This window comes from Rhincodon typus, chromosome 8 (assembly GCF_021869965.1).
Source record: "Rhincodon typus isolate 14 chromosome 8, sRhiTyp1.1, whole genome shotgun sequence".
NCBI lineage: Eukaryota > Metazoa > Chordata > Chondrichthyes > Orectolobiformes > Rhincodontidae > Rhincodon > Rhincodon typus.
The window spans coordinates 11,162,984-11,189,000 of NC_063339.1; the positions used below are offsets into that span (position 1 = coordinate 11,162,984).

The following is a 26,017-nucleotide window of genomic DNA, read 5'->3' on the forward strand; positions in this document are numbered from 1 at the left end:
GCACAGATACGTTGGTGCAGAGTGTGTGGGTCCACAATCTGGTGAGCCAGCCAAGGAAGAAAAGGCCCAAGTACCTGGCACTCCGAGCACTGCCAGACAGGATCCATCTACTGAACCCCAGGTAAGAGAAGACTCTACAGTATTGGCAATCAGAGACTTTATCGAAATAGGAGGAGCAATAGACAGCAGACAGGATGTGACAGCTCTCATTGCCCAGACTGTCATTGCCCAGAAGCTGCTGTCTGGCTGTCTCCATGGACAGGGTGCTGGCTGCCAGGGAGGGTCAGATCCACACTCTCAGGGTCTGCTGGAAAGGTGTACACCCCTTGCATTCCAGTGGCCAACCAGTGGTCCTCAGGTCCACAGGTTGTTGCACCCTGCATTGCAATCTGTGCTTCCAGAGCACTGCTAGTACCCAGTGGAAGTGCCAGGATAGTCATGATGGACTGCAGATGGCAGATAGAAATGGCCATGGAGTGCCTTAGGCTGGTGCCCATGGATCACACCCTGAGATTTTGTCACCCGGTGTCCACAATGAAGATTGTTCAGATGAAGCGGTGAGGCTGAATCCACCAGGATTGGCGAGTTTGGGAAGTTTGGCTCAGAATATTAACAAGGCAACTTGGGGCTTTATCAAGGCATTTAACAGTCAATAATGAGCACCGATTGTCATCTCGCAGCTGCCGAATGAAAACCTCATCACGCTGCTTGTGAAAAGCATAAAAGTTGGATTGATCCCAATGTCTAGATGGGCCTCGCTGCCCTATTTTGCCACATATCTCGCCATACCATGTCATTCAGACCCCTGTAAGATTCCGTCCCATGCGTTTTTTGTGTCCACCTCATTTGGATCCCGTTTGTTTTTGTCCATCTCTCAATGCATTTATTAATATTTCTCTTTTTTCTTGCTTGCTTTCTTTATGTTCTTTTCTATGTCTCACTCTTTTTCCATTTATCTGTCTCACTGCCCATTTTATATTCATCTCTGTCTCTTCCTGTTCTTGCCGTCTGTATAAACACGAGCCCTTATTCTCTGCTGCTTACTCTTAATGATTCAATGGCTAATTTTCAGCATTCATCGTGTTAAAGAGAGAGCTTCACGGTCATTTCTGTGACACCAACACATCATTTGACCCACTCGTGGCATTAAAAATAATTATATGATAAATACTCTGGACTGTTTTAATTAAAAGTGTCAAAATTAAAAATATCATTGAAGATCTTAAAACATAATTATGATAAATACTCTGAAGTGTGAAGATTGACAACAGTGGGATGGATGTATTTTATGTAAGTGTATGTGTGATGTGCATGTGGTGTGTGAATTGCGTGTGATAGGCACATTGGGTTATGCATGTGTGGTGTGTGGCTATGATATGCGCATGAGAGTGTGCTGGAGGCTGGTAAGAAAGTAATTTGACATTCCTCCATTCTTACAGAAGAATGAAGAAGATTGAGTGCAAGGCTCCACTTTACCTCTTTGCCAAGATCTTCCTCGATGACCTGGTGAATTTCCTGCAGACTGCTCTGTGGGGCTTTACTGTGCAGGATCTTCAACGTGCTGGTGTACTCCTCCGGTAGCAGATAGTCCAAACCACCTAGATGCTGGCCCACTTTGATGAACGTGCCCCTGTTGGCACAGCAGAGGTCCAGCAAATGTTGAGCAGAGCGACGATGGACCTTGGTGGGGGAGAAGCACAAAGAAAGTTCCGGCAGTCTGAAATCTCAAAGGCATGGCTCTCTCATTGAAAACATGCTGAAGTCATGGGAATCATCAAACGTCAGTGATAAATTATGACCGAAACCATCCAACACGCAAACGCACACAAAGAATCATAGGACGATTAGAAGACAGAAAGAAGCCATTGTAACTGGCGAGGGTATGCTGGCCCTCTGCATGAGCCACTCACTAAGTCCCGCACCCTCTCCTTGTCCTACAACCCAACAACTCTTCTCCCTTCAAGTGTTTATTCAAATCCCTTTGCAAAATCATGATTGGATTTCCTTCTACTATCCTCAGAGGTAATGTATTGCAGACTACAATCATCCCTTGTGTAAAAATGGTTTTCCTTCACCAATTACCCTAAATCAGCCTCCTCTGGTTCTCAATCCTCGGCCAACAGGTTCTCTGTAACTGTTCTGGCCACCCCATCAGTCAAATCACTCCTCAACCTTCTCTTCTACAAGGACAGCAGCCACAGTTTCTCCAACCTGCTCTTGTAGCTCAAGTCCTTCATCCCTGGAACTATTCTCCTAAGTCTTTCCTGCACCCCCACCCTAATGCTTTCACAATCCCTGTAAAAGTGCTAAGCAATGGACATAACATTCCAGATGAGGTCAAAACACAGAGTTAATGAAGGTTCATCATAAATTTCTAGATTCTTGATCAGTTGGGGAACCAGAAGATACAGGAAAAGGGCAGGAAATTGGACGTGAGGGATGTCCGATCAGCTAAGATCCTACTGAATGGCAGAGCGGGCTTGAAGGGCTGAATGGCCTATTCCTGTTCTTGTTTCTTGTGGTCTTATGGACTAATGGTACTTGCTTTTGTATTCCATGCCCCTATTTCTAAAGCCCACAATCCCAAGTACTTTTTTTAGCCAGTTTCTCAACCTGCTCTGCCACTTCCAACAAATTCTACACCTATACCATTGCCTCACTCCTTATCATCCAATAGAAGACAGTGGATTCTCCACCCTCTTGAAGAAATTAGTGAAGATCAGCAATAAACACCAGGCTTACCAGGGAATTTAAGAATAAAATTGTCAAGCCCATTATCATGTCACTGGTCCCCATGCAACTTAGCTTACTTTTTGGAAAAGCAGTAACTTTTAGCATGGCAAATGCAACAGCCATTTTCTATCAGAGACAGGCTGGCATACAGCAAGCTAAAACAAGAAGTATCTCATTTCATTTCAGTTGGCCATTGGTAGGGGAGGAACGTTGGCCTGGGCCTTCTCAAAATAAATTAAGTATTGCAGGTACTCAAAATCCGAACTGAAACAGAAAACACCCAGCAAGCCTGACAACATTGTTGGAGGGGGCAATAAAGGTTCATCATGTGTTATTATTACTTGGGACCTTAGGTGGAGGAAAAGTGGATGTTTGTTTTTAATTCAAATGCTCTTTTTTTAATAAAAGGTCATAAAGTCATTTCTGAACAGTGAATTTGAAACAGCAGTTCTGAGAAGTCACATGGTTTTCACTAATTGACTAGCAAGTCACCACAGGGATAATCATTAAGGTGTTTGTTGACTTGAGTTTTACAACCCAAAGGGAAAGACAGAGGGAAAGAAAGATAGGGAGGTTGCCAGAAAAAGGATCATTCAGAGAGAAGTGATGCTGTTATCAGTAGTTTCCAAGCAGTCAGGGCTGGAGAGCAATACTGAAGTTCTCAGAGGTCAGTGGAAAGAAAATTACTGAACAAAAGCTGTAGAGGTATCAGAGAAGAAGACATTCTATAGGGCTTTTGAAGAAATGAGCTTAGGAACCCACATTAAGGACTAAGTGAGCTGTGTTAGCAGTTTGAACGAAGAAAAAAGCGTCAAGTGAATGCAGAACAGATATCTGTCAAAAAGAAACTGCTAAAAACCCAGCAGGAAACTTTAACATGGAGTTGGCATGACTCTTCATTGTGGTTTGAGGTCTTTAAAGTTATTGCTGGGGGTAAAATGGATGAATATTTCTTTCTGCTATTGGCAAGGAGATTGTTCCAATAGTTCTCAATGTGTGTAATACAGTTTTTCTTTTGTGCAATAAACTTTTTACGTTATTTTGTTAAAAGTACATTAGCAGTCTCTTGTGAATATGTTCAGTGACTGACCTCCATGGTAAAATAACAGAAAAACAAAATTCATTGTTTATTCAGGTTTCACCCTGGGATCTGACTCACCATTAACTGGGATCATCATAATGAAGAGATAACTTTTCAAGTCGATAGTTTTCATTAGAACTGGAATAAGTCAGAGATGTGACAGGTTTTGTTTTAAAGCAAGTACAGAGCCAGGGAAAGAGAGGGGAAAAGAAAATTAAATTGTATTTGATAGGATTGGCCATAGAGATTAAATGACAAAATGGATGACAGTGAGGGATAGAAGTGGTAGTAACAGGATAGGTATGAAACAAAAGATGTGTTGAGAAACAGATAAAGTTGGCGACAGAAGAACCATTACAAGTTCCTGCTTATGAAAAAAATTGGAATATTGATTATTATCTGAAATTATTTCCAGGCTCTTCAGGTCTTGGCTTGGGATCTTCACCAACCACCCAAGAAATCAAATCGGATTTCAATGTTACAATTCACCCAAAACCTTATGTGTGCTCACGGCACAAATGCAATCCCTGCCAGCAGATGCTACAAACTAAAACTTCAATCACTTGTGTGTGAAGGAATTGCAAAATGTCTCATTTACCACAATTTGTGTGGGCATTACATATGAGTGCCCACCATCTTCTCCTATTAATTGACAGACAACAAACAGAACATGGCAGGACCATAATCTTCAGGTTAAATTAATAATTGGATTTATGAATAAATGGTAGAAGCAGAACAGACATATTCAACTTAAATACATATATTGTTTTGTAAGAATAGAAAGCCCTGTAGCTTCAGTAGTTCTTTTCTAGAACTTTTGGTCTGTGCTTCTGACGAATTCATAGAATCCCTACAATGTGGAAGCAGGCCATTTCGCCCATCAAGTCTAAACCAAACCTCTGAAATGCATCCCACCCAGACCCATCCTTGTAATTCCACATTTCCCATGGCTAAACCACCTAGCCTGCACACACCTGGACACTTTAGCATGGCCAATCCATGTAACCACCACATCTTTGCATTGTGGAGGGAACCCGCACAGACATGGGGATAATACGCAAACTCCACACAGTCAACTAAACCTGGGCCTTTGGTGCTGTGAGGCAGCAGCGTTAACCACTGAGCCGGCCATGTAAAGACCCATCTGAACTCCTACCAGATTCGTTTGTCAAGCCACATTTGAATTGGAAGAACAAAGCCTGGAACTAGAAAAAAACTTCGACAGTTGTCTCGATATGATCCATAATTTTCTTTCAATTGATGGCAAGTTCATTTTAAGAAATTATTTATTTAAATATCCTTTTTAAATATCATTTTAAAAATGGATATCTTTTCTCAACATCAAGCAATCAAGATATTAATAGTTTCTAACACTTAAGGACATAAAGCGTGAATGATAGTCTCCTGGCTGCCCATTGACTCATTTGCACTTAATATTGCACCAGAGCATAAGTCGATATAATTACTTGAGATGATTCTGAAAATTCTAATCACATTTGCATTTCAAAGAAACAATATCTGGCACAATTAACATTCCCTTTTGAAACCCAAATGGGGCCTGGGTTTTGATCTGTTTTCTTGCTTCTCTCAGGAGGTCCAATCTCAGGTGAGGTACAGACTGTCAGTATTCTGTTACACAAAGTATGACAATTGCTGGGGACAGGCCAGAGGCTCTATTCCTGTCTGTCAATGGTTATAGGTTCAAATGAAGGAACTCATTCTGTTATATGTCAGCCGTGGCTCAGCTGATAGCACACCCACCACTTGTTACCAACTTCATGCACCTCTCTAAGGATTGAGCTGACAACTGATGTCCTGAAGGAGTGCTGCATTGTGGGAGCTGCCATCTTTTGATTGAGTTACTGAATGAAAGTCCTATATGCCTGCTCATGCTTGTTCCCAGGGCACTATTTAGAAGAAGGTACGAGGTGGTAATGTCACTGGACTAGCAATTCAGAGGCCTGCGGCAGCTAGTGAAATTTGAATTCAATGAATAGTATCTGTTGTTGAATGTTAGTGTCAGTAATGGTAACCATTAAAAGCCCATCTGGCTCGCTAATGTCCTTTAGGGAAGGAAATCAGACACCCAGTCTTAGACTCCAGACCCACAGCAATGTAGTTGACTCTTAACTGCCCTCTGAAATTATCAAGCAATCCACTCAGCTTGAGGACATTTGAAGATGGACAACAAATGCTGGTTGCACCAGCAACACCTGCACCCCATGAAAGAATGATTATTAAAAATGATGGATGTTGCCCTGGCATCCTAGCCAGTATTTATCCTTCAGCTGACATTGCATAAACAGATGAGCTAGTCACTATCATGTTGCTGTTTGTGAGGTCTTGCGATGCTGCTGCATTTCCTGCATGAAAACAGTGTCTACACTTCAAAAGTCATTTATTGGCACTTTGGGGATGTCTGGTGCTCCTAAAGAATGCTATGTGGCTGTCAAACTTTGTGTTATTCGACCCCAGAGAAATGTAAATCCAACAGTTATTATAACCAGGACTAAACCAGAAGTGTTCCTTGGGGTTGGTAACATAAGTAATGGCACCCCAACATCTAGATCACTTATACAGGTGAGGAAGAGGGCAGCAATGTGCAACAAAACAGTACACAAGGCAGTACACAACACAATTCCAGTAGTGTTTAACAAGCCATTGAACAAAGGCAGTGCCTGGAGTAATCTTCTTGGAGGTTGAAGGTGACTATGAATCTAAGCAGAATTTCGAGCACAAAGTCTAAACGTGAAACAATGACCACATTATGACAGATTGCTGCCAAATGAAAGAACAGAGATAGAGGTGGTGAATAAATGGGAGTGTGAGAGGACCGTTGAAAAGGGGATACGTCATTAAAAGACAGAAAGCAGCACATGCACACATTGCTTTTAATGTGGTCAAACATCCCAAGGCAGACAACAATGACACTGTGTCAAAGGAGGAAATATTCCAATTGTCGACCTGAAGCTACATCAAGGAGATGAAGATTTTAAGGAGCATCTGAAAAGGAAGAAAGAGGGCACCTCATGGTCAGACAGTAACTGTGCCCTGAGTGACATGGTAAGGGCAGATGGCTGGCATTTTATTGTGAGTTTTAAATACAAGAGGAACTGTGTCTCTTTCCACCTTGTCACCAATGTTCTCTTGAAGATTTTGAAAATAAATCCTGCAAAGTTTTAGTTAATGATCTCACTCATTGCAGGAGTTTCATGCTGGTGTGAAATGTTTCTCCAAAAATATATAGGTGACAGCCTGACAAAAGTCCTAAATATCATCAGGACTACAGTGTGTCTGTGAAAAGGAAAGGAAGAAACGTAGTGAGATGGAGACAGAAAAAATGAGGAAGAGAGAGATAAAGAGACAAGGCCAGAAAGGGTGGAGGGGGAAAGACAGACAGAGAGAGACAGATGGACACAGAGACAGAAACAGAAATAGACGAAAGGAATTGAGGAGGAAAGGAAAGAGACAAAGAGAGGCCATGCGAGATAAAGAGGTAGATACAAAGGCAGAGACGCAATCAGTGACAGAAAGCAAATGGCAGACAGAAAGTCGTATTGAGTCAAGAAATTAGAGAGAGAAACAGCAGTCAGATAAAGAGAGGGGGATTGAAACAGAGAGAAAAAGTCAGAAAAATTGAGACGGGAAACAGTGTGAGAGAAAGTGAGACAAAGAGAGAAACTGAGAGTGAGAGAGAGAGAGAGAGAGAAATGGAGAGAACAGAAACAAAGTCCAAGGAAAAGAGACAGCGGGAGACAGAAAGAGACAAAATAAGTCTGGAAGAAAGTCAACCTCTGGATACAAGTGTAATATTAGAGCTGTTTAAACTTCTAGAAAACATCAAGCAGCCTCATTATAGAGCAAGGCTGAATAACAAGCTCGCATCCAGAGTCAAATTTAAACTGTCCTGTCCACAACAAACAGCACAGCCCAATTGTTCAGATTGGGCCGTAATACTGCAATGTGACGTGACATTTTTCCCAAATTGGTGTCACTGGCTTTTTTCTCTCATCATGAATCACAATCAGGATAATGCCAACTCCCTGCAGAGGAGACTTGGCCTGACTGCACTGCACCCATACCCCAGCGCCCCTTCAGGCTGACTGCCAATGTCCCACCCCAAAGTATTACCACTGACCAGCTAACACCGACCTAGGGTCTGCACAGAACAGCAACATAGCCTACAGCACATGTAGTGATTGAGCCTTGGGGGCACATAACACAATAATTCAGCCACTATGCTTAGTCTATATGAAGGGGAAGAGAAGAACATTTCACACATGCACTCAGGAGCCTTCTCCTTCATGAACCATTTAACCCCAACTGAAGCAAAGATTGATTTCTTATGTGCTGTACAGTATTTGTCTTATCAGAACACACTGGATAAAAGGCATTGTGCAGCTTGACTCTCAGGTTGTCCCACTAGGAATGTGCTGCTCCACCAGGTTCCATTATACTGATATCATGTGATTATTCCAGTGCAGTGGTCAAAGCCTTGACCCAATGCCTGTAACAGCCCATTTATCTCAGGCATACACTGAATTGCAATGAAATATCAGTTGATCATTTGGGGCTCTTTGCTGCTGCAGAGATGGTATTAATTGGCTGTGGCACTCGCACACAATCACTGAGCAAATGATTAAAGTGAATTCGCACACAGCTTTTTTTTTCCACATCCAGAAATGTCTCATTCTACTTTTCTCAAGTCACACAGGGCGGTTTCTTAACTGGATAACAACTCCACAGGGACATCACACTCCAGTCATTTCCTCACACGCCTGCGGTTCCATTCTATTCTCAACTCTGTCAGTGACGTTGGTGGGGGTGGGATGCAGGCACTGAGAATCCACTGGGAAGTCAGGAGTCCCTCTAAGCGTGTTTGAATATTTCCTAGATTCAATGTATACGGGGGATCCCTCAGAGAGTGGCAGTATTTACAGTGGCTCCTCTACACAAAGGTTGAAAAATCTAGCCAGGGCAATTTTAACCTTTCCCTGGTTCTCTGTCCATGTGCCAGAATGGCATCAGAAACTGACAGTCTCACACACACATTGCTTGAGCAAACACAGAATGATAACAGAGTAGAAAGCATACACAGAATGATAACATCGCAGAAAGAGACCATTTAGCTGTCCTGTCTGTGTCATCTCTCCAAAGACCAATTCACCTAGTGCATAGGTTAGAGACAAAAAAACTGCAGATGCTGGAATCCAAGGTAGACAAACAGGAGGCTGGAAGAACACAGCAGGCCAGGCAGCATCTGGAGGAAAGGAGCAGTCAACGTTTCCTGAAGGAAGAAGGCTAATAACTCGAAACATTGACTGCTCCTTTCCTCCAGGTGCTGCCTGGCTTGCTGTGTTCTTCCAGCCTCCTGTTTGTTCACCTAGTACATACCCCTATCTTCTCCACATAACCTAGTACATTCTTCCTTTTCAGCTCCTTATTGAATGTCTCAACCAAACCTGCCTCTACTACACTCACAGGTAATGCCTCTACTACACTCCGGATCCTAACCATCGCTGAGTGAGAAACTATTTCCTTGGGGCACCATATGGTTTCTTTAAACAATTACTGTCCCTTACATCTCTGCCCTCTCATTCTCAACCCTTCCACAAATGGGAACACTCTTCCCTAACTATTCAGAGCCTTCATGATTTTGAATGCCGTTATCAGACTATACAAATGCACCTCAGTGCACCTGAGCCCAATGTTTCAAATTCACCTCATGGTCTAAGCAAGACAACTAGCAATCCCCACAGTCAAAACACAGGAAATTAAATCTGCATATGTAAAGCATCTGACATTGCTTAATATGAGCAATGAGTTCTGAGGAAGGGTCACTCGACCTGAAACATTAACGTGGTTTCTCTCCACAGATGCTGCCAGACCTGCTGAGTTTTTCCAGCAATTTCTGTTTTTGCTTAATTTGACATAAATAACATGATTTAGCACAAAGCTAGATAAGGAGATATTTAGGCAGATGACCAAAAGCTGGGCCTAAAAGGTAGGTGGAATGGCTTGTAGGAGGAAGCAGAGGTGGAAAGGGTTTAGAAGAACATTCCAGATCTTAGGCACAAATAGTGGTCCAACTAAAATCATTGACACTGAAGCAATCAGAATTAGAAAAGGGCAGATATCTCCTCCACAACCCTCTGTGGTAACGGAGAAAGAGAGGGGTGAGGGAATGGAGAGACTTGTAAACAAGGATGAGAATTTTAAAATGGATTGACTGGAACCAGTGCAGATCAGCGAGTACATGGGTGAGACACATCAGTATGAATTAGGAGCGAGGTAAAAGGATTTTGGATAACATCAGGTTTACAGCAGACAGATGTGGGAGGCGGGCCAGAAATGCATTGGAACACAAGTCTGGAGTAATAAATGCATGGTCAAGGGTTTCAACCGCAGATGAGTTCCGCCTGGGTGAAGTCAGCCAATGATATGGAGGGGAACAATAGGCAATCTTAGAAATAGAACAGATAGAAGGTCAGAATGTCAATGGGGAGAGATTAAATGTGACACCAACACTGCAACAGACTGGCAATGGGGAAGAATGGAGACAGTAGCCAGGGAACAGAGTTTGGAACAGGGACCTCAACAAAGTCTTTGATCTTCCTGATATTCAGTTACAGTAAATTTCTGTTCATCCAGTATTGTAAGATTGGAGATTGAAAAAATAGGATTAGGACGTGATATGCTTACTTATGAGAAAAGGTCGACTGTGGTTCAATATTTCAGCTTGGATACCTGTCAATAGCCTCCCGCTATTCCTTGGCAATGCATGGCAATTTTACTATTGAAGTGACATGACAAGGTAATGGTACAGTGTGGACTTCAGACCCACCCCCAATAACTATGCAATGCACAAACATACAGACAACAAATGTACAGACACACACGCACAACTTCAAACTTCATGTTCAGGAGGAGGAGTAAATCAGGTGTTAAAATTGGCCTCAGCATCCCCGATGGAGAGAGTGAGAAGGAGGGAGAGATCTGCCAGTATCAAAACAGTTTGCAGTTTGAACTTGGGTGCAGCTGTAGTCTCACTCTGCGGCCAAAAGTGGAATGATATTTTTTTTTAAACTGCTGCCCTTAGCAATATTACCTCAGAAAAATCTGTACCAGAATTAAAAGGTCTTAGCATTTCCTGCAGCACCTCTCCCTGCTATAGGAAAGGATTCAGAAAAGATTTACAAGGATGATGTCAGGGTTTGAGCTATAGGGAGAGGCGGAGAAGGCCGATGTCCCCTGGAGCATTGGAGGCCGAGGGGTGACCTTATAGAGGTTTATAAAATCAGAGGGGCACAGACAGGGTGAACAGTCAAAGTCTTTTCCCCAGGGTAGGGGAGGGCTAAACTAGACAGCATACATTTAAGGTGAGAGGGGAAAGATTTAAAGGGGACTTGAGGGGCAAGGTTTTCACACAGAGGGTGGCCCGTGTATGGAATGAACTGCTAGAGGAAGTGGTGGAGACTGGTACAATTACAACATTTAAAGGTATCTGGATGGGTATATGAATGGGAGGGGTTTAGAGGGATACGGGCCAAATGCTAGCAATTGGAGCTAAATTAATTTAGGATATCTGGTTGGCATGGATGAGTTGGACCGAAGGATCTGACTCCATGCTGTACAACGGTATGACTATGCCCCTGTTGTCCAGCGGAAATGTGACTGTAGCTCAGTTGTTGGTGCATTCCCCTCTATTTCTGAAGGCTCTAAATGCAAGTCCCACTTGAGCTTGAGCACAAAATCTGGGGAAGTACTGAGCGTGTGCTGTCAGGAGCACCACCTTTTGGGTAAGATGTTCAACCTAACAGCCCCGATATGCCCTCTCAGTACATCGTGCCATATGGACTAAATCGAAGAAGAGCAGGGGAGTTATAAGACTATAAGAAATAGGAACAGGTGTAGGCCATTCAGCCCCTCGGGCCTGCTCTGTCATTCAACAGGATTCTGGCTAATCCAAAATTCTTCACGTTCATCTTCCTTCCTTTCTCCTACAGCTGACCAAGAATTTTTCTATCTCAGCCTTAAACGTACACAAGGACTCTGCCCCCACAGCTCTCTGTTGTAAAGAGTTCCAAAGCCTCACGACTCTCAGAGAGAAGCAATTCCTCCTCATCTCAGCCTTAAATTTATTCTGAGATGATGCCTGCTGGTCCTAGACTCTCCCATGAGGGGAAACATCCTCTCAGCACTTACCCTGTCAAGCCCTTTAAGAAACCTATAAGTTTCAAAGAGATCACTTCTCATTCTTATAAACTCCGCTGAGCAGAACCACAACCTGTTTAACCTTTGCTCATAAGACAATCCTTTAATACCAGGGATTATCTTAAAGAATCTTCTCTAAACAGTCTCCAACGAAATGCGATCTTTCCTTAAATAAGGGGACTAAAACTGCTGCTCTGCTGCAATCCGACCGGAGGGTGGATGGAGGGAGGATGAATTGAAGCATTCAAAAAGGAATTGGATCAACATCTAAAATGGAAAGATTCTCAGGGTTATGAGGAAGAGGCAGGTGAGTGGGATGAAGTGCATTATTAATTAAGAGAGTCAGCACAGAAAATGGGGATGAACAGTCTACTTCTTTGTTGTAACTATTCTATGGTAGGAAGAAACAAGGGTTACGGGGAAAATGCTGGGAAGTGGACATGGATCCTGAATGGCGGAACAGGCTCGAGTTCAGAAAGGCCTACTATTGTTCCTATTTCTTATGGTCTTATGATTCTAGGAAATGGAAGGCACAACATAGTCTTAAAAGGCTCAGAGCTTGAATCAATCACATGTAGTTGGGGGCAGCACAGTGGCTCAGTGGTTAGCACTGCTGCCTCGCAGCACCAGGGACCTGGGTTTGATTCCACCCTCAGGTGACTGTCTGTGTGGGTTCCTGCCTGGTGCTCTGATTTCCTTCCACACTCCAAAGATGTGCAGGTTAGGTGGCCTGGCCATGCTAAATTGCCAGTAGAGTCCAGGGATGTGCGAGGTAGGTGGTTTAGCCATGGGAAATGCAGGGTTACAGGGATAGGGTAGGGGGTTGGACCTGGTTGGGATGCCCTTTGGAGGGTCGGTGTGGCCTTGATGGGCCAAATTGCTTGCTTCCAGTACTGTAGTGATCCTATGATTCTCTGTAAGGTGCCATCTCGCCAACGTCACAATCCATGATGAGCTCTGGTTGGGCCTTTTGGAGTAATGAGGAGACTATGAGCCCAGGCTATTAAACAGGATCAAAATCTACCTACCTCTAACTTAGCTCAGTTTGTGTGGTGTGGAGGTGCCGGAGTTGGACTGGGGTGGACAAGGTCAGAAATCACACGACACCAGGTTATGATCTAACAGGTTTATTTGAAATCTCAAGCTTTTGGAGCGCTCCTCCTTCATCAGGTGTGTGGGATAGAGAGACAGAGAAACACCGACATAGTGAAGTTAGAGTAAAATGAATAATGGAAATACCCCTTAAGCAAACTCAACATTTGAAACAACAGGGCATTTCAAGAGGCACAGCAGTAGGGAATCTATATCATAGAATCCCTACAGTGTGGGAACAGGCCCTTCGGCCCAACAAGTCCACACCGAGCCTCAGAGCATCCTACCCAGACCCATTCCCCATAACCCACCTAATCTGCACATCCCTGAACCCTATGGGCAATTTAGCATGGCCAATCCACCTAGCCTGCACATCTTTGGACTGTGGGAGGAAACCGGAACACCCGGAGGAAACCCAAGCAGAGACAGGGAGATCATGCAAACTCCACACAGACAGTCACCCAAGGGTGGAATTGAACCCGAGTCCCTGGCACTGTGAGGCAGCAGTGCCAACCGCTGAGCCACCGTGCCACCCTGAAATGGCATTTTAGACAAGTTTAAACGAGGAATGGTGGCCATAAAGCACAGGCACTGCTGGGATTTGAACCCAGGATCTCCTGTTTACTAGGCAAGCGCATTAACCAACTAAGCCACAGTGCCACATCTGTGTTGCATCAATTGCAAGAACGCCATTGGCACTGAGGCAGCAGTGAAATCCTTCAGGATGTTATAATGTTCTCTGCTCACTGATCTACATTGAGTGCCAAGCCAGCAGCTCAATTTTAAAATTATTATCCAATTTTGTTCTTTTTCGTTCTTTCATGAACACAGGCATTACTGGCAACACCAACATTTATTACTCAACCCTAATTCCCCTTGAAGTGATTGGCTTGCTGGGCTATTGTGGAGGGCAGGTAAGAGTCCACCACATCGCTGTGGGTCTGGAGTCACATGAAAGCCAGACTAGGTAAAGACAGCAGATTATCCTCCAGAAAGGACATGACTAGACCAATGGTATAAAAAAAAAAGAGGTAATGCATGTGATGGAATTTAAACATCTTTTCCCAGAGCATTCACCTGGGCTTCTGGTTGACCAATCTAGTGACACTAGCACAAAGCAACCACACCTTTGACTTTTCTACCTCAATAATCTCTACCAGTGCCACAAACATCTGAGACTCCTGCACTCCTTTAACTTTGGCCTCCTGCAGGTTTCTGAATTTAATCATTTCACCAGTGATTACCTGTTTAGACGTCAAGTTCTGAAACCTCTGCATCTCTCTCTCTCTTCGCCTTTAAGATCGTCCTTTAAAACCTGCCTCTTTGATCAAGCCTTTGTTGGCCTCTCCTAATCCCATAATTTGGCTCAATGTTATATATCTGTTTGATAATTACATCTGTGAAGCATATTGTGATGTTTTACATTGAAGGATGTTAGGCAAATGCAACTTGACATTGAACTGTCCTGCACTAGAGCACATTACTCCCTGAACTCAAATCCTGTTAGGGTCCAACTAAAGAAACAATGCCATGCCCAAGAAAGGAAGCAGTATCCCATTCCCACTTTCTCTCCATACCCCATGACCCCTTTTGCTGCAAGGGCCACGTCCACCTCCCTCTTGAATATATCTAAGGAACTGGCCCCAACAGCTTCCTGTAGGAGAGAATTCCACAGCTTGACGACTCTCTGAGTGAAGAAACTCTTCCTCATCTCAGTACTGAATGGCTTACTCCTTATTCTTAGACTGCGACCCCTAGTTCTAGACTTCCCCCAAACATTCCTTCCACATCTAGCCTATTCAGTTCCTTCAGGATTTTATATGTTTTTATGAGATCCCCCTCATTTTTCTAAATTACAGTGAGTACAAGACATCAGATTTACTCCTGAGACAGTTCTGTATCTGATAATACCATGGGAGTACCACCACCATAAAATCTGCAGTGACTCAAAAAGCCTCAAACCATAAGCTCCTTCACTAAGGAAGTAGGGATTGGCAATACCTTGTCCGTGTAACCCACTTCTCGCGAATAAACCTCTAAGAAATTCATCAGACACCTTCCTGTAACTCTTGTAACTCCTGCCTGGCATTCCTGCTTCTCCAACCCACGCTCTTGTGGGTGATTTCACTACGTTCCAGGAGTCAATATCAGCTTAAGAATTCAGTAATGTAAAGAGAAGACTACTGTACCAGTGCCAGCTTCTTGTGAAAGAGCTTGTTCGATTAGTTCCCCTCCCTACTGCTCTTTCACTGTAGCACTGCAAGCTGTTTTTCTTTTCAAGTATAGAGTCATTTCTTTCTGAAAGTTACTATTAAATCGGATTCTACTGGCCTTTTCACATCATACCATGAAATAGCTCCAGGTTCTGATGAAGGGTCACACCTGAGAGCTGAGATGCATTGTTATTTAAGGTTCCCAGCATCATCGGCTACGGAGAGGCACAGCAGTGGGAACGTCAGTTCAAAGGCTCGCTTTTGACATTGACTTTGATGGAATGGGTGAGCTCACTTCACCCCAGGCCCAGCCACACCTCCTCAGCTGTTCATTCATCCCTGCCCTTCAGCCAATTAGTTCCCCGTATGGTATGACCACTACTTTGTGTGGCTCAAGAACATCTGTCAGAATCAGACTCCCTTGATTTGTGGAGTCAATGTGAACCTGAAGTGGATTTCAGCAGGAAATGCTGCAGTAAAACAATGAGGATTCTATTTTTAGAACAGGAAAAGATCACTTGAAATTCCAAGTTTCTTCCTGTGGCGTAGATCAAAAGAAACATTTCAAAGCGAGACATACACATTACATTTCATCATCTAAGGAAGTCTCAAAGCACTTCTCAGCCAATGAAGTACTTTTAAAAGTATATAATGCAAGTATTGCCTTAATTGATGAACAACCAAGAAGCTCCTACCAATAGCAATATAATCTCAGAACTGTTATGGCTCAGAAAGAGACTATTCAGTCCATTGAACAGAATCCCTAAATTTTGGAGGCAGGCCATTTGACCCAGCAACTCCATACTGACCCTCCACAGAGTATCCCACCCAGATGCAGCTCCGTCGACTATCCCATAACCCTACATTTCCCATGGCTAATGCACCTTAACCTACACATCCCTGGAGACTATGGGGAATTTAGCATGGCCAATTCAATTAACCTGCATATTTTTGGACTGTGGGAGGAAACCAGAGGACCTGGAAGAAACGCACACAGACATGGGGATAGAATGTGCTAACTCCTGACAGAGGGTCACCCAAGGGTGGAATCAAACCTTGGTCCCTGGCACTGTGAGGCATCGGTGCTAACCACTGAGCTACCATGTTGCCCATAGTGCATGTGTTGGTTGTGTTACCTAGTGCTGATCTCCTTCCTTTTCTCCAATACCACTGCACACCATTTCTGTCCAATTAATCATCCAATGCCCCTCCTGAATTAATCATCTCAACCTCAACAGTTCCATGCCAGCATTTCATACCTTAACTACTTGCTGTGTGAAAATGTTTCTTTTCAGGTCACCCCTGTTTCATTTGCATATCACTTTAAATCTATCCCTCTCCTTCTATGTTCTTTCATGAGCCAGAACAGCATTTTCTATCCATTCCATTCAGCCTGCTCATGATTTTGAAAACGTCTATCAAATCTCCTCTCTGCCTTCTTCTCTCCAAGGAGAAAAATATAAACTTCTTCAATCTATCTTCATCATTGAATTTTCTCATTCCTGGAACCATTCTGTAAATCAATTTGCACATGCTCCAACACATTCACAACTTTCCTATAATATGGCGCCCACAATACTCCAGCTGAGGTCTAATAAGGTCTAATAAGAGTCATTCAAGGGAGGTGATGACTTAGTGGTATTATTGCTGGACTGTTAATCCAGAGACCCAGACAATGCTCGGGGGACCTGGGTTCAAATCCCATCGCAGCAGATGGTGAAATTTGAATTCACCATATATCTGGAATGAACAATCTAATCTTGAATCCATTTTTCAATTGTCAGAAAAACCCATCTGGTTCACTAATGTCCTTTGGGAAGGAAACTGCCATCCTTACTGGGTTTGGCCTACATGAGACTCCAGACCCACAGCAATGTGGTTAAGTCTTAACTGTCCTCTGGGCAATTGGGGTGGGCAATAAATGCTGCCTCGCCAGCGATGCCCTCATCCCATGAATGAAAAATAAAGGGAAAAAAAGTATGGAAATAGGCCCTTTGGCCCAACTCATCCATGCCGACCAAGTTTCCCATTTGCCTGTGTTTGGGCAATGTCCCTCTAACTCTTTCCTATCCATTTACCTATGCAAACGTCTTTTAAATGTTGTAATTCTACCCCCCTCTACCACTTCCTCTGGTAGCTCGTTCCATATATGCACCACCCTCTCTGTGAAAAAGTTGCCCCTCAGGTCACTTTTAAATCTTTCCCCTCTCACCTTAACTCTATTCCCTCCAGTTTTTGACTCCCTACCTGGGGAAATGACCTTGTCTATTCACTTTATCTATGCCCCTCATGATTTTATAAGCTTCTATAAGGTCATCCCTCAGCCTCCTACGCTTCAGGAAAAAAAGTTCCAGACTATCCAGCCTTTCCTTATAACTGAAACCCTCCAACCTTGGTAACAGTCTTGTGAATCTTTTTTGCACCCTTTTCAGTTTAATAGCATCCTTCTTACGGCACGGTGGCCAAAATTTTACGCAGCACTCCAAATGTGGCCTTACCAATGTCTTGTACAATGACTGTGTATTTTGCTTCTGATTATGTTCATTAAGGGATAAATATTGGCTGGGACACCTGGGGAGAACTTCTCTGTTCTTCTTCCAGATGGTGCTGTCGGGTTGTTTATGTCCACTAATAAAGCAGGAGGGGTCTCAGTTTAACACCTCATTCAAAACTGATACTACTAACCGTGCAGCTTTCTCTCAGTACTGCGCAAAACTGTCAGCCTAGATTTTTGTGCTCAATTCTCTGGAGTGCGAACTGAAGCTAATAACCCTCAGAGGCAAATGTGTTACCAAACAAGGCACAGCTGGTACCATATGTTTTCAACATATCTATCAACTCCTTCTAACTGCAGAAATTTGCTATTGCCATTTGCGTCCACTCTCACTTCCTGCTTGAATTGTATGAGTTTAAATAAAAAAGATACATGGGAAGTGGTCCTCACTGTCAAGGGCTCATCCCTCATTGCCCAGGGGGCAGTTAAGAGTCAACCATATTTCTGTGGGGCTGGAGTCACATGTAGCCCAGACCAGGTTAGAATGGCAGATTCCTTTCCTCAAGGACATTAGTGAACCAGATGCTTTTTTTGTCCCCCCGATAACAGACTATGGTTTCATGGTCATCATTAGACTGTTAATTCCAGATTTGTTAGTGAATTCAAATTACACCATCTGGCATGGTGGAATTTGAACTCGGATCCCAGAGCATCACTTGGATCTCTGGATGAAGTCAAGTGATAACATCACTTGGCAACTGCCTCCCCTCTGGTAATCTTTTCTACTCCAGCTCGTGTAAAAAATAAACGCATCCTGCTTCCTCTAGCTCAGAGTCATGACTGGACAGAAGGCCATTCAGCCTACTATGTCTATCACAGTCTCATTTTAAAAGCATATTCTACGGAAGAACATCCAACCTTGGCAGGTTCACACAGTCATTACCCATCACAACCCATTATACATTCTGAATGATCTTTCCTTTCCACCAAAGTTGAGTCAAAGGGCAAGCTGTTGTCAGGGTGTGTATTGGGTACATATTCAACAGATGCCCATTTAATGCCCATTCCAAGGTTAAAAGATCCATTCACTGACTTCTTCTTTAGGCGATGGGGATGTGGGGCGGAAAGATTTGACTTGGATTTCAAAAAAGAGGGGTTGACTAAAAAAGATTTAATCATCTCTGATGAAGTGCATCGTGGGAATACATCTTGTCAGTTCAAAGTAACTTGCTGTTTCTGGAAGTGAGGCCATTAGAAGACAAATGTAAATGTGCTTTAATAAGAAAAAATTTTGATTGGAAATTGAATTCCACATTTGAATATTTCCAGGGTTGTGAAGTGTATTTATTTTTCTTCTCTTTCACTGCAGATTATTGGCTTTACTCAAGCCCAGTGCAAGATTCCACAGTTGAAAGCACAGGATACATGTGAGGACAGTAGCACTGTAATAATGTGGTAATGCTCCGAAGCCAAGAGTTCATATCTCACCACAGCAGCTGTGGGAATTTAACGTCAATGAATAAATCTGGGTTAAATGCTAGTCTCATTAGTTTCATAATTAAGACTAATGAATTGCCCTAAAAATCCATCTGGTTCAGGAGAGGAAATCTGGTATCCTTACTAGGTCCAGCCAACACATTGACTCTTAACTGATCTCCTCACCTCAGTGGTTCTAGAATGTGGGCAATTAAGAACAGGCAATGCCTTTAGAGAGAGGTGGGCACTGCAGGGGGCAGGGTGATTTATTTCCCTCTCCAACTCCATTTTGATTTAGCCCCTTCCCATTCTCCGTACCTCCCCCTCACCTTTTGATGGTTTGCATTGCCTGTGACGGGCTTTTCATGTAAATATTCAATTGGCCACATGGCCAATTGGTAGTGGTTAGTAGTTTAAAACCAAAAAAAAGAGAACAGGCAATAAATAATGGACATGACAATGGTGCCATTAATGAATTAGAAAAAGAACTTCAGTACATAGGAAAATACAGAAAGTGTCCCACACCAACACAAAAAGCAACAGACCAGTTAGCTAGTTTCCGCTAACTGTTAAAAGGTTAATTCCTCCAAATTTAAGCTCTGCTTCCTGGATTTATCCTTGCAGATACGCAGAGATGACACAGCATTTAGTATGCCTAACCAGGAGCTTTTTTTTAATGGTTTAATATATCTGCTCTCTCATGTAGCCCAAGTCTCAAAAGACAAACATAATAAAACATTGAACATTACACTGCAAACCCCCAGATGTTGAATAGATGATGCTTGGAAAGTGTCAAGTATGCACTGCACCCCCACCCCCCAACATGTCATCTAGTAAAGCAATGTAATAACTTAATTTAAAATGACTGTTAATTTCAGGCACAAATTTTAGAAATTATAATTCCACCCACCGCTAGGAATGCAGCCATTAAATATTAATACAATGATTGAACTCTGTGTCCCTCTTGGGTTTCTAAAGCACATTCAGGGTAATATGCAGGGTCAGGATGGATAGAAAACTCATTCAACACTGTTTTCCCTCATTTGCTTATTATCTGTGTGAGCATTGATGAGTACTAACAGCCTGTTGTACCTACTTTATTTGGGACACAGTGTCAACGTTCACCAACTGTAAGTCAAGGGGCTTCAACCTAGTCAGCTTGCAGGATTCCACCCACACTGCTCTTTGCTTCCAACACTGCAACATCTCCACATCAGACCTCACACGCAAAAGGGCATAATAATGCATTTGCAAAGAAGTTCGAGCAAGTAGGAAAACACTATGGTGGTGATGGTCGGGGCGGGGGTGAGGGTGAGGAGGAGGAGAGAGAAGAATGGTTTCAAAGTTTCTGATCTTTCTCCCCAACTCTTTGGAAAGCACTGAGAGCTTTTATAAATTACGCTACAAATGCCTGGCAGGCCTTTCAGTTTATTACTGTTGTTTGAAGACAAAACTCAGATCAAAATGACTTGGTGGATAAGTACAAGCAACAACAACTCAAACCCAATGCAGTTTTTCTCCAGATGTCACGTTGCGCAGTGAAAATACCAGAGGAGGCCTCTGGGACACGACAGAACAGGAAAGATTGACAGTTCCATTCAGAAGACTGGGTATGCTCCACAGGACATCAAAATATTAAAATACTGGATGTACACGAAGGGTCAGTAACAATTTGCTGGAGAATAACAGGCTCAGTTCAGGTGAAGCCTGTTCTCATGAAGCTCCAGCCAAATCTCAAGCTTACCTTTAATTTTCCCATTTCTACACACTGCGCATTTTTTGCTTTAACTTCAGAACTCCAATACTAGTTATTGATCAATTCCTGGTATTTTTCTCCCTTGCATACATATTTACACATTGAGTGTAGGGATAGACTGGAGGCAGGATAGTTCTTCTGTCACTTCCATCTATTGTGATAGCTGCTGACTGCCTACATACCTTCAAGGAGAAAGGGCCAATGATAGAAAAGAGAGGATATTACACATAACAGTTGGTTATATAATCATGTGGATTCGCGTTGATTACCTGAGGGCACCAGGGAGGGATTTTCCAAGAAGGTTTTGCTGTTGAATTATTTTTTGTCTCTCCCAAGAACTTACATACTATGGGTGGGAGATAAGCAGAAGGGAAGACATGCTTAGTTATGTTGCTCCAGTCACCATAATGTGGGGCAGACCTGAGGGATGAGTAGGTAGTTTTCCAACAGAACCTGGCTATTCTAGTGAGGTTATTCACTGTGAAAGTGATGAAGGCAAAGAGACAAAATTGGAGTTGGCTATCTCACACCCACAGTCATATAGTCTACTGACACCCATTGTCAGTTCTACAGAGAAAGGATAAAGGAGAAGGACTGGTTGAGTCGCTCTTACAGAGAGCTGGCATTGACACAACAGGCCAAATGGTCTTCCATTCTGCTGAACCATTCTATGTTTATGCCTGAACTCATACATGAAAACAGGTAAAGTGAGGAAGAAATCTAGCCAAAAGGTGCGGCTTTTTTGCATCTAATTGGTGGTCTTGTGATTTGAATCTAACACAAAAGTGAAGCGCAAGTTATCAATGATGTATCTGAATCTCAAGACCAAATCTCAGCTTTGACATTCTTGCAACCTAATAAGGTAACACATCCAACATGTAGTATGGCCATCGGGCATGTATATATATGAGTAACAAACAAAAACCGAAAGAACTGCGGATGCTGTAAATCAGGAACAGAAACAGAAGTTGCTGGAAAATCTCAGCAGGTCTGGCAGCATCTGTGATGAAAAAATCTGAGTTAACATTTCGGGTCCGGTGACCTTTCCTCAGAACTCGGTTTTTAAATACGTGAGTACGTGATTCAGGTTCAGGCCCATTTGTGCAGCTAATACACTGAATATCAGACCCCAACTCAATACTGGCTCCAACATTTTGGCTGAGAGTCTGAAAAGAAAGAATGAACAGGGTAACGAGCATCAATTCATTATTTAAGAAAAACTCTGGGAACTCTACCTTGTTTTTACAATGGTGATAAACAAGGCAAGAGGTGACAGTATTGTGACACAGTGGCAGTGTCTCACCTCTGGACCAGAAGATCTAAAGTCAAGTTCCACCTGCTTCAGACATGTGTCATAATAAGTATAAACAGGTTGATTAAAAATATCCACAAGTCAAAGGGGTTAAGCCAGTGTAAATTGATTGAACAAGACAACTAATACAGTGTGAATCAGCTAGGTTAAACAGCAAATACAACTTGCTACAGAAACAAGGCAATGAGTACAAAAGACAAATTATCCTGATCCTTTCAAACAGGTGATGACGTGTGGCTAAATTGTCTGGTTCTCTTTGTTGTGTCTCTGTAGCTGCTCAGCACATCACTCTGAAGGCAGCTCTCTATATGCCCACAACTCTAACAGGCATATTCTAGTTGAACCAGAGGCTCTGTAATCAGAACAGACAAAACAGATCAGTAACCCTTGTCATTCACTCCTCCAATACAGAGCCAGAAACTGCAGGACCCAAGTCAACAGGCAGCATTTTATACAGTATCAAATCCCACAGCTGCTGCCTTGCCAATTGACCATCAAGACATTTTTAGACAATGGCACGAAAGTTCCCTAAAGATCCAGAGAAATCCCTCTCACTAATAAAAGATGAAATATGGCCTTAATCATTCATAACTGGTCTTGGCTATCCCAAAGCCCTGATGGAGAAATGGGGGTACTGCCAAACAAATTCTGTTGACTGCGACTACGGAAAGGCATCCCAAACAATGAAATAGCTTCTAGAATACCCTCTCCAACAGACCCATGCAACCCTGAAGAACTGAATGTCTTCAACTCTCTTGCCACAGCCTGTATGGAACAGCGGCAAGGGAAGGAGTAATGACATGACCTCTATTACTTATCTTTCTATTTAGCCTCTCCAACATTCTTTCCAGCAAGTTTCACAGAATACAAACTGTGGCTGTGGGTATGGGTATAAGTGGAGTAGAAGGATTTCATAAAAACACAGAGTTGGAAGACGATTAAGTGCAGTTTTGAAGAGGTCAGGATTTAGGGTTCAGGAATTTGAACAGAAGGACAAGATAAAGGTAAGGTAACGTCATCGTCTTATCAGAGCTTAGGGCTACTTTCTCCTTAGTGAGAGACAACTGGTGGTGGTTTAACCTGAGAGTCATCATGCCTCTGGCAAGAATAGAAATTGAGGAGAATCCTTCATGATAATCTCAGTTTGTGTGGGAATTAAACCTATGCTGTTGGTATCATGCTGCATCACAATCCAGCCATCCAGCCAACTGAGTTAACTAACCCCTCTAGAAGACAAGGATCGGTGAGTTGAAGAACAGGGATCCCATGGAGATTGGCGAGTTGAACTCAATGATGTCTCAGAAAGAAGTGCCATCAATTTAAAACTGAGATAAGGAGGAATTTGTTCTCTCAGAGGATTGTAAGTCTTTGAAATGGAGAGCTGTAGGGTTAGAGTCCTTGTGCATCTTTAAGGCTAAGATAGATAGATTCTTGAACAATAGGGGAAATGGTTACAGGGAAATGGCAGGAAAGTGGATGTGAGGAGCTGTGGATCAGCCATGATCCTATTGAATGGCAGAGCAGGCACAAGAGGCCAAATGGCCTACATCTGTTCCTATTTCCTATGGTCTTAAGGATGGAAACAGTGAATACTTCAATAGTTTAACATCATGTGGGGTGGAGAGGACCTCAGATGGAGGGCACTGGTAAAGTTGAGTATTGACAAGGTTTGTGGATGAAGGCTTCGATAGCAGTGGTGGCATAAGGTTCTTAGACTTGACATCAACTCAGTTGCAAACATTTTTTTGAGATTGGTCAAGTTTACTCACTCTCCCTTCACACACACACATATGCACAAACAAATCCAAACAACAGCAAACAGCGAAATAAACAGATGGCTCATGTTCATTTTTGATAAAAAGAAAGGTGGCCTTCATCAATTCTGTCATTCTTGTCTCTTCCCGTGAATTGTAAAGCAAAGCTTAAATATTTATATGGCTGTAGCCCCCCATAGTCTTGACTTAAAAAGGAACAGTTTTTCAATTTCGTAGGTAATCAGTTGAGCATTGTTTTGTTAGTTTGTCACACATTCTTCCCTGGGAAATCACTGACCCTTAATCAGCATTCTTGACTAACAAAGGACTTCTTACCGGCAAAGCTTTTCTCTTGTGGCTGACTTACAATACACATAGTTGCATTCTATTGAGTGCCAACATGATGTGCATGTGACCAACTATGCCAGATAGATATACCCTGCTGAAGAGTACAATGGGGCAAGTGCTGAGGTCCAGAATGTTGCCACAGCAACAGTAGGATCAGCAAGTTTGTTTATTTGGCTGTTTCTGCTTTTAAACTTTGTCAAATTGAAAATGTTGGATAGGAGGGCAGTGCACTGGATGGTCTACATGGATTTTTAACAAGGCTTTTGATGATGTGACCTTCCATACCAGTCCTTCCAAAAATTCCTCCTCCTTCCTCAACAGAGGATTCTCCGCCAAGATGGCTGACAGGGCCCCCAACATGTTCAATTGTGATGAATGCCTCTAATTGTATCTAGTTTTTGTACTGGGTAACCACGCACATTCTTTCCTTTCAGATAATAATCCAATTCCCTCTTCAGTGGTTGATTGACTCTCTCATGCAGTGCACTCCACATCCTATTCAATCACTGGGTGAAAAAGTTTCTCTCATTGGTTCATTTGCAATTCTATTAAAACTGTGCCCTTTGGTTTTCAATCCTTCCACCAATGGGAATAGGTATTTCCCTATCAGCTTGTTCAGGATCTTCAAGCAGAAGGAGGTAACTGTGAATTTGTAATGAGACACCTGTTAGACCTCAGCTGGAGCATTGTGTACGCCTCTGGCTGCCATATTTTCAGAACGATGTGAATGCATTGAAGAGAGTGCAGAAGTAATTTACAAGAATGAATCCAGGGATGAAAAAATGCATTTATGAGGATAGATTGGAGGAGTTGGAATTCTTCTGTTTGGAGAGAAGAAGGCTGTGAGAAGATCTGATACCGGTTTTTAAAACCATGAGCAGGCTGAAGAGAGTAGATTGGGTGAAACTGTTCCTACTAGTAAAAGGAGAGGTTATAGATTCAAGTTTATTTACCAAAGCAGCAAGGATGGTCCTTGGGCTGTCAAACCCTGCCAGATATCAAAATCATGAGTGGGCTGAACAGAGTAGAAGGAGAGAAGTTGTTCCCCTCGTAAAAGAAAAAAGAACAACAGGGCACAGGTTTAAAGTAATGTGCAAAAGAAGCAAAGGTGGTGCAAGATAAAATTTTTCACTCAGTGAGTACTTAGCATATGGAATGTATTGCCTGGAAGTGCAGTGAAGATGGGTTCAATAGAAGTATTCAGTAGAGCATTGCATGGCTATTTGGGTAAAAATATTGTGCAAGGGTAAAGGGAAATGCAGGAGATTGGCAGTGGATAATTATGTCCATATGATGTGCCAGTGCCTTTGCACCATAAGACTTCTGAGTTACTGGAGGTCTTTGTCAATCAGAATGGACGTGATAGGCTGAATGGCCATACATTTTCCATGATTGTATGAAATGTTTGTTACTCAGAACCGAGTCACTGGCAAGAGGGGCTAGTGATTGGATTGTTCCACATCTGCCTTGTCCTGGAATTGGATCATCACAGACGGCTGACCTATTTCCAGTCCTTTGTCATCAGTCACATCATTTTAGTATCA

General features: G+C 42.8%; 1 protein-coding gene and 1 non-coding gene across 2 annotated transcripts in view; both read right to left on the bottom strand.

Annotated features, from left to right (window-relative positions):
- The window catches only part of adck1 (aarF domain containing kinase 1), a 399,982-nt gene that overhangs the window by 272,045 nt on the left and 101,920 nt on the right, over positions 1–26,017 (bottom strand). Inside the window, exon 4 of the mRNA XM_048600420.1 lies at positions 1,477–1,680. Coding sequence (XP_048456377.1) covers positions 1,477–1,680 — 204 coding nt within the window. The remainder of the gene's footprint in view (positions 1–1,476; positions 1,681–26,017) is intronic.
- trnat-agu lies at positions 13,707–13,780 on the bottom strand. The gene has a single exon. It is a non-coding gene; the product is annotated as a tRNA-Thr (tRNA).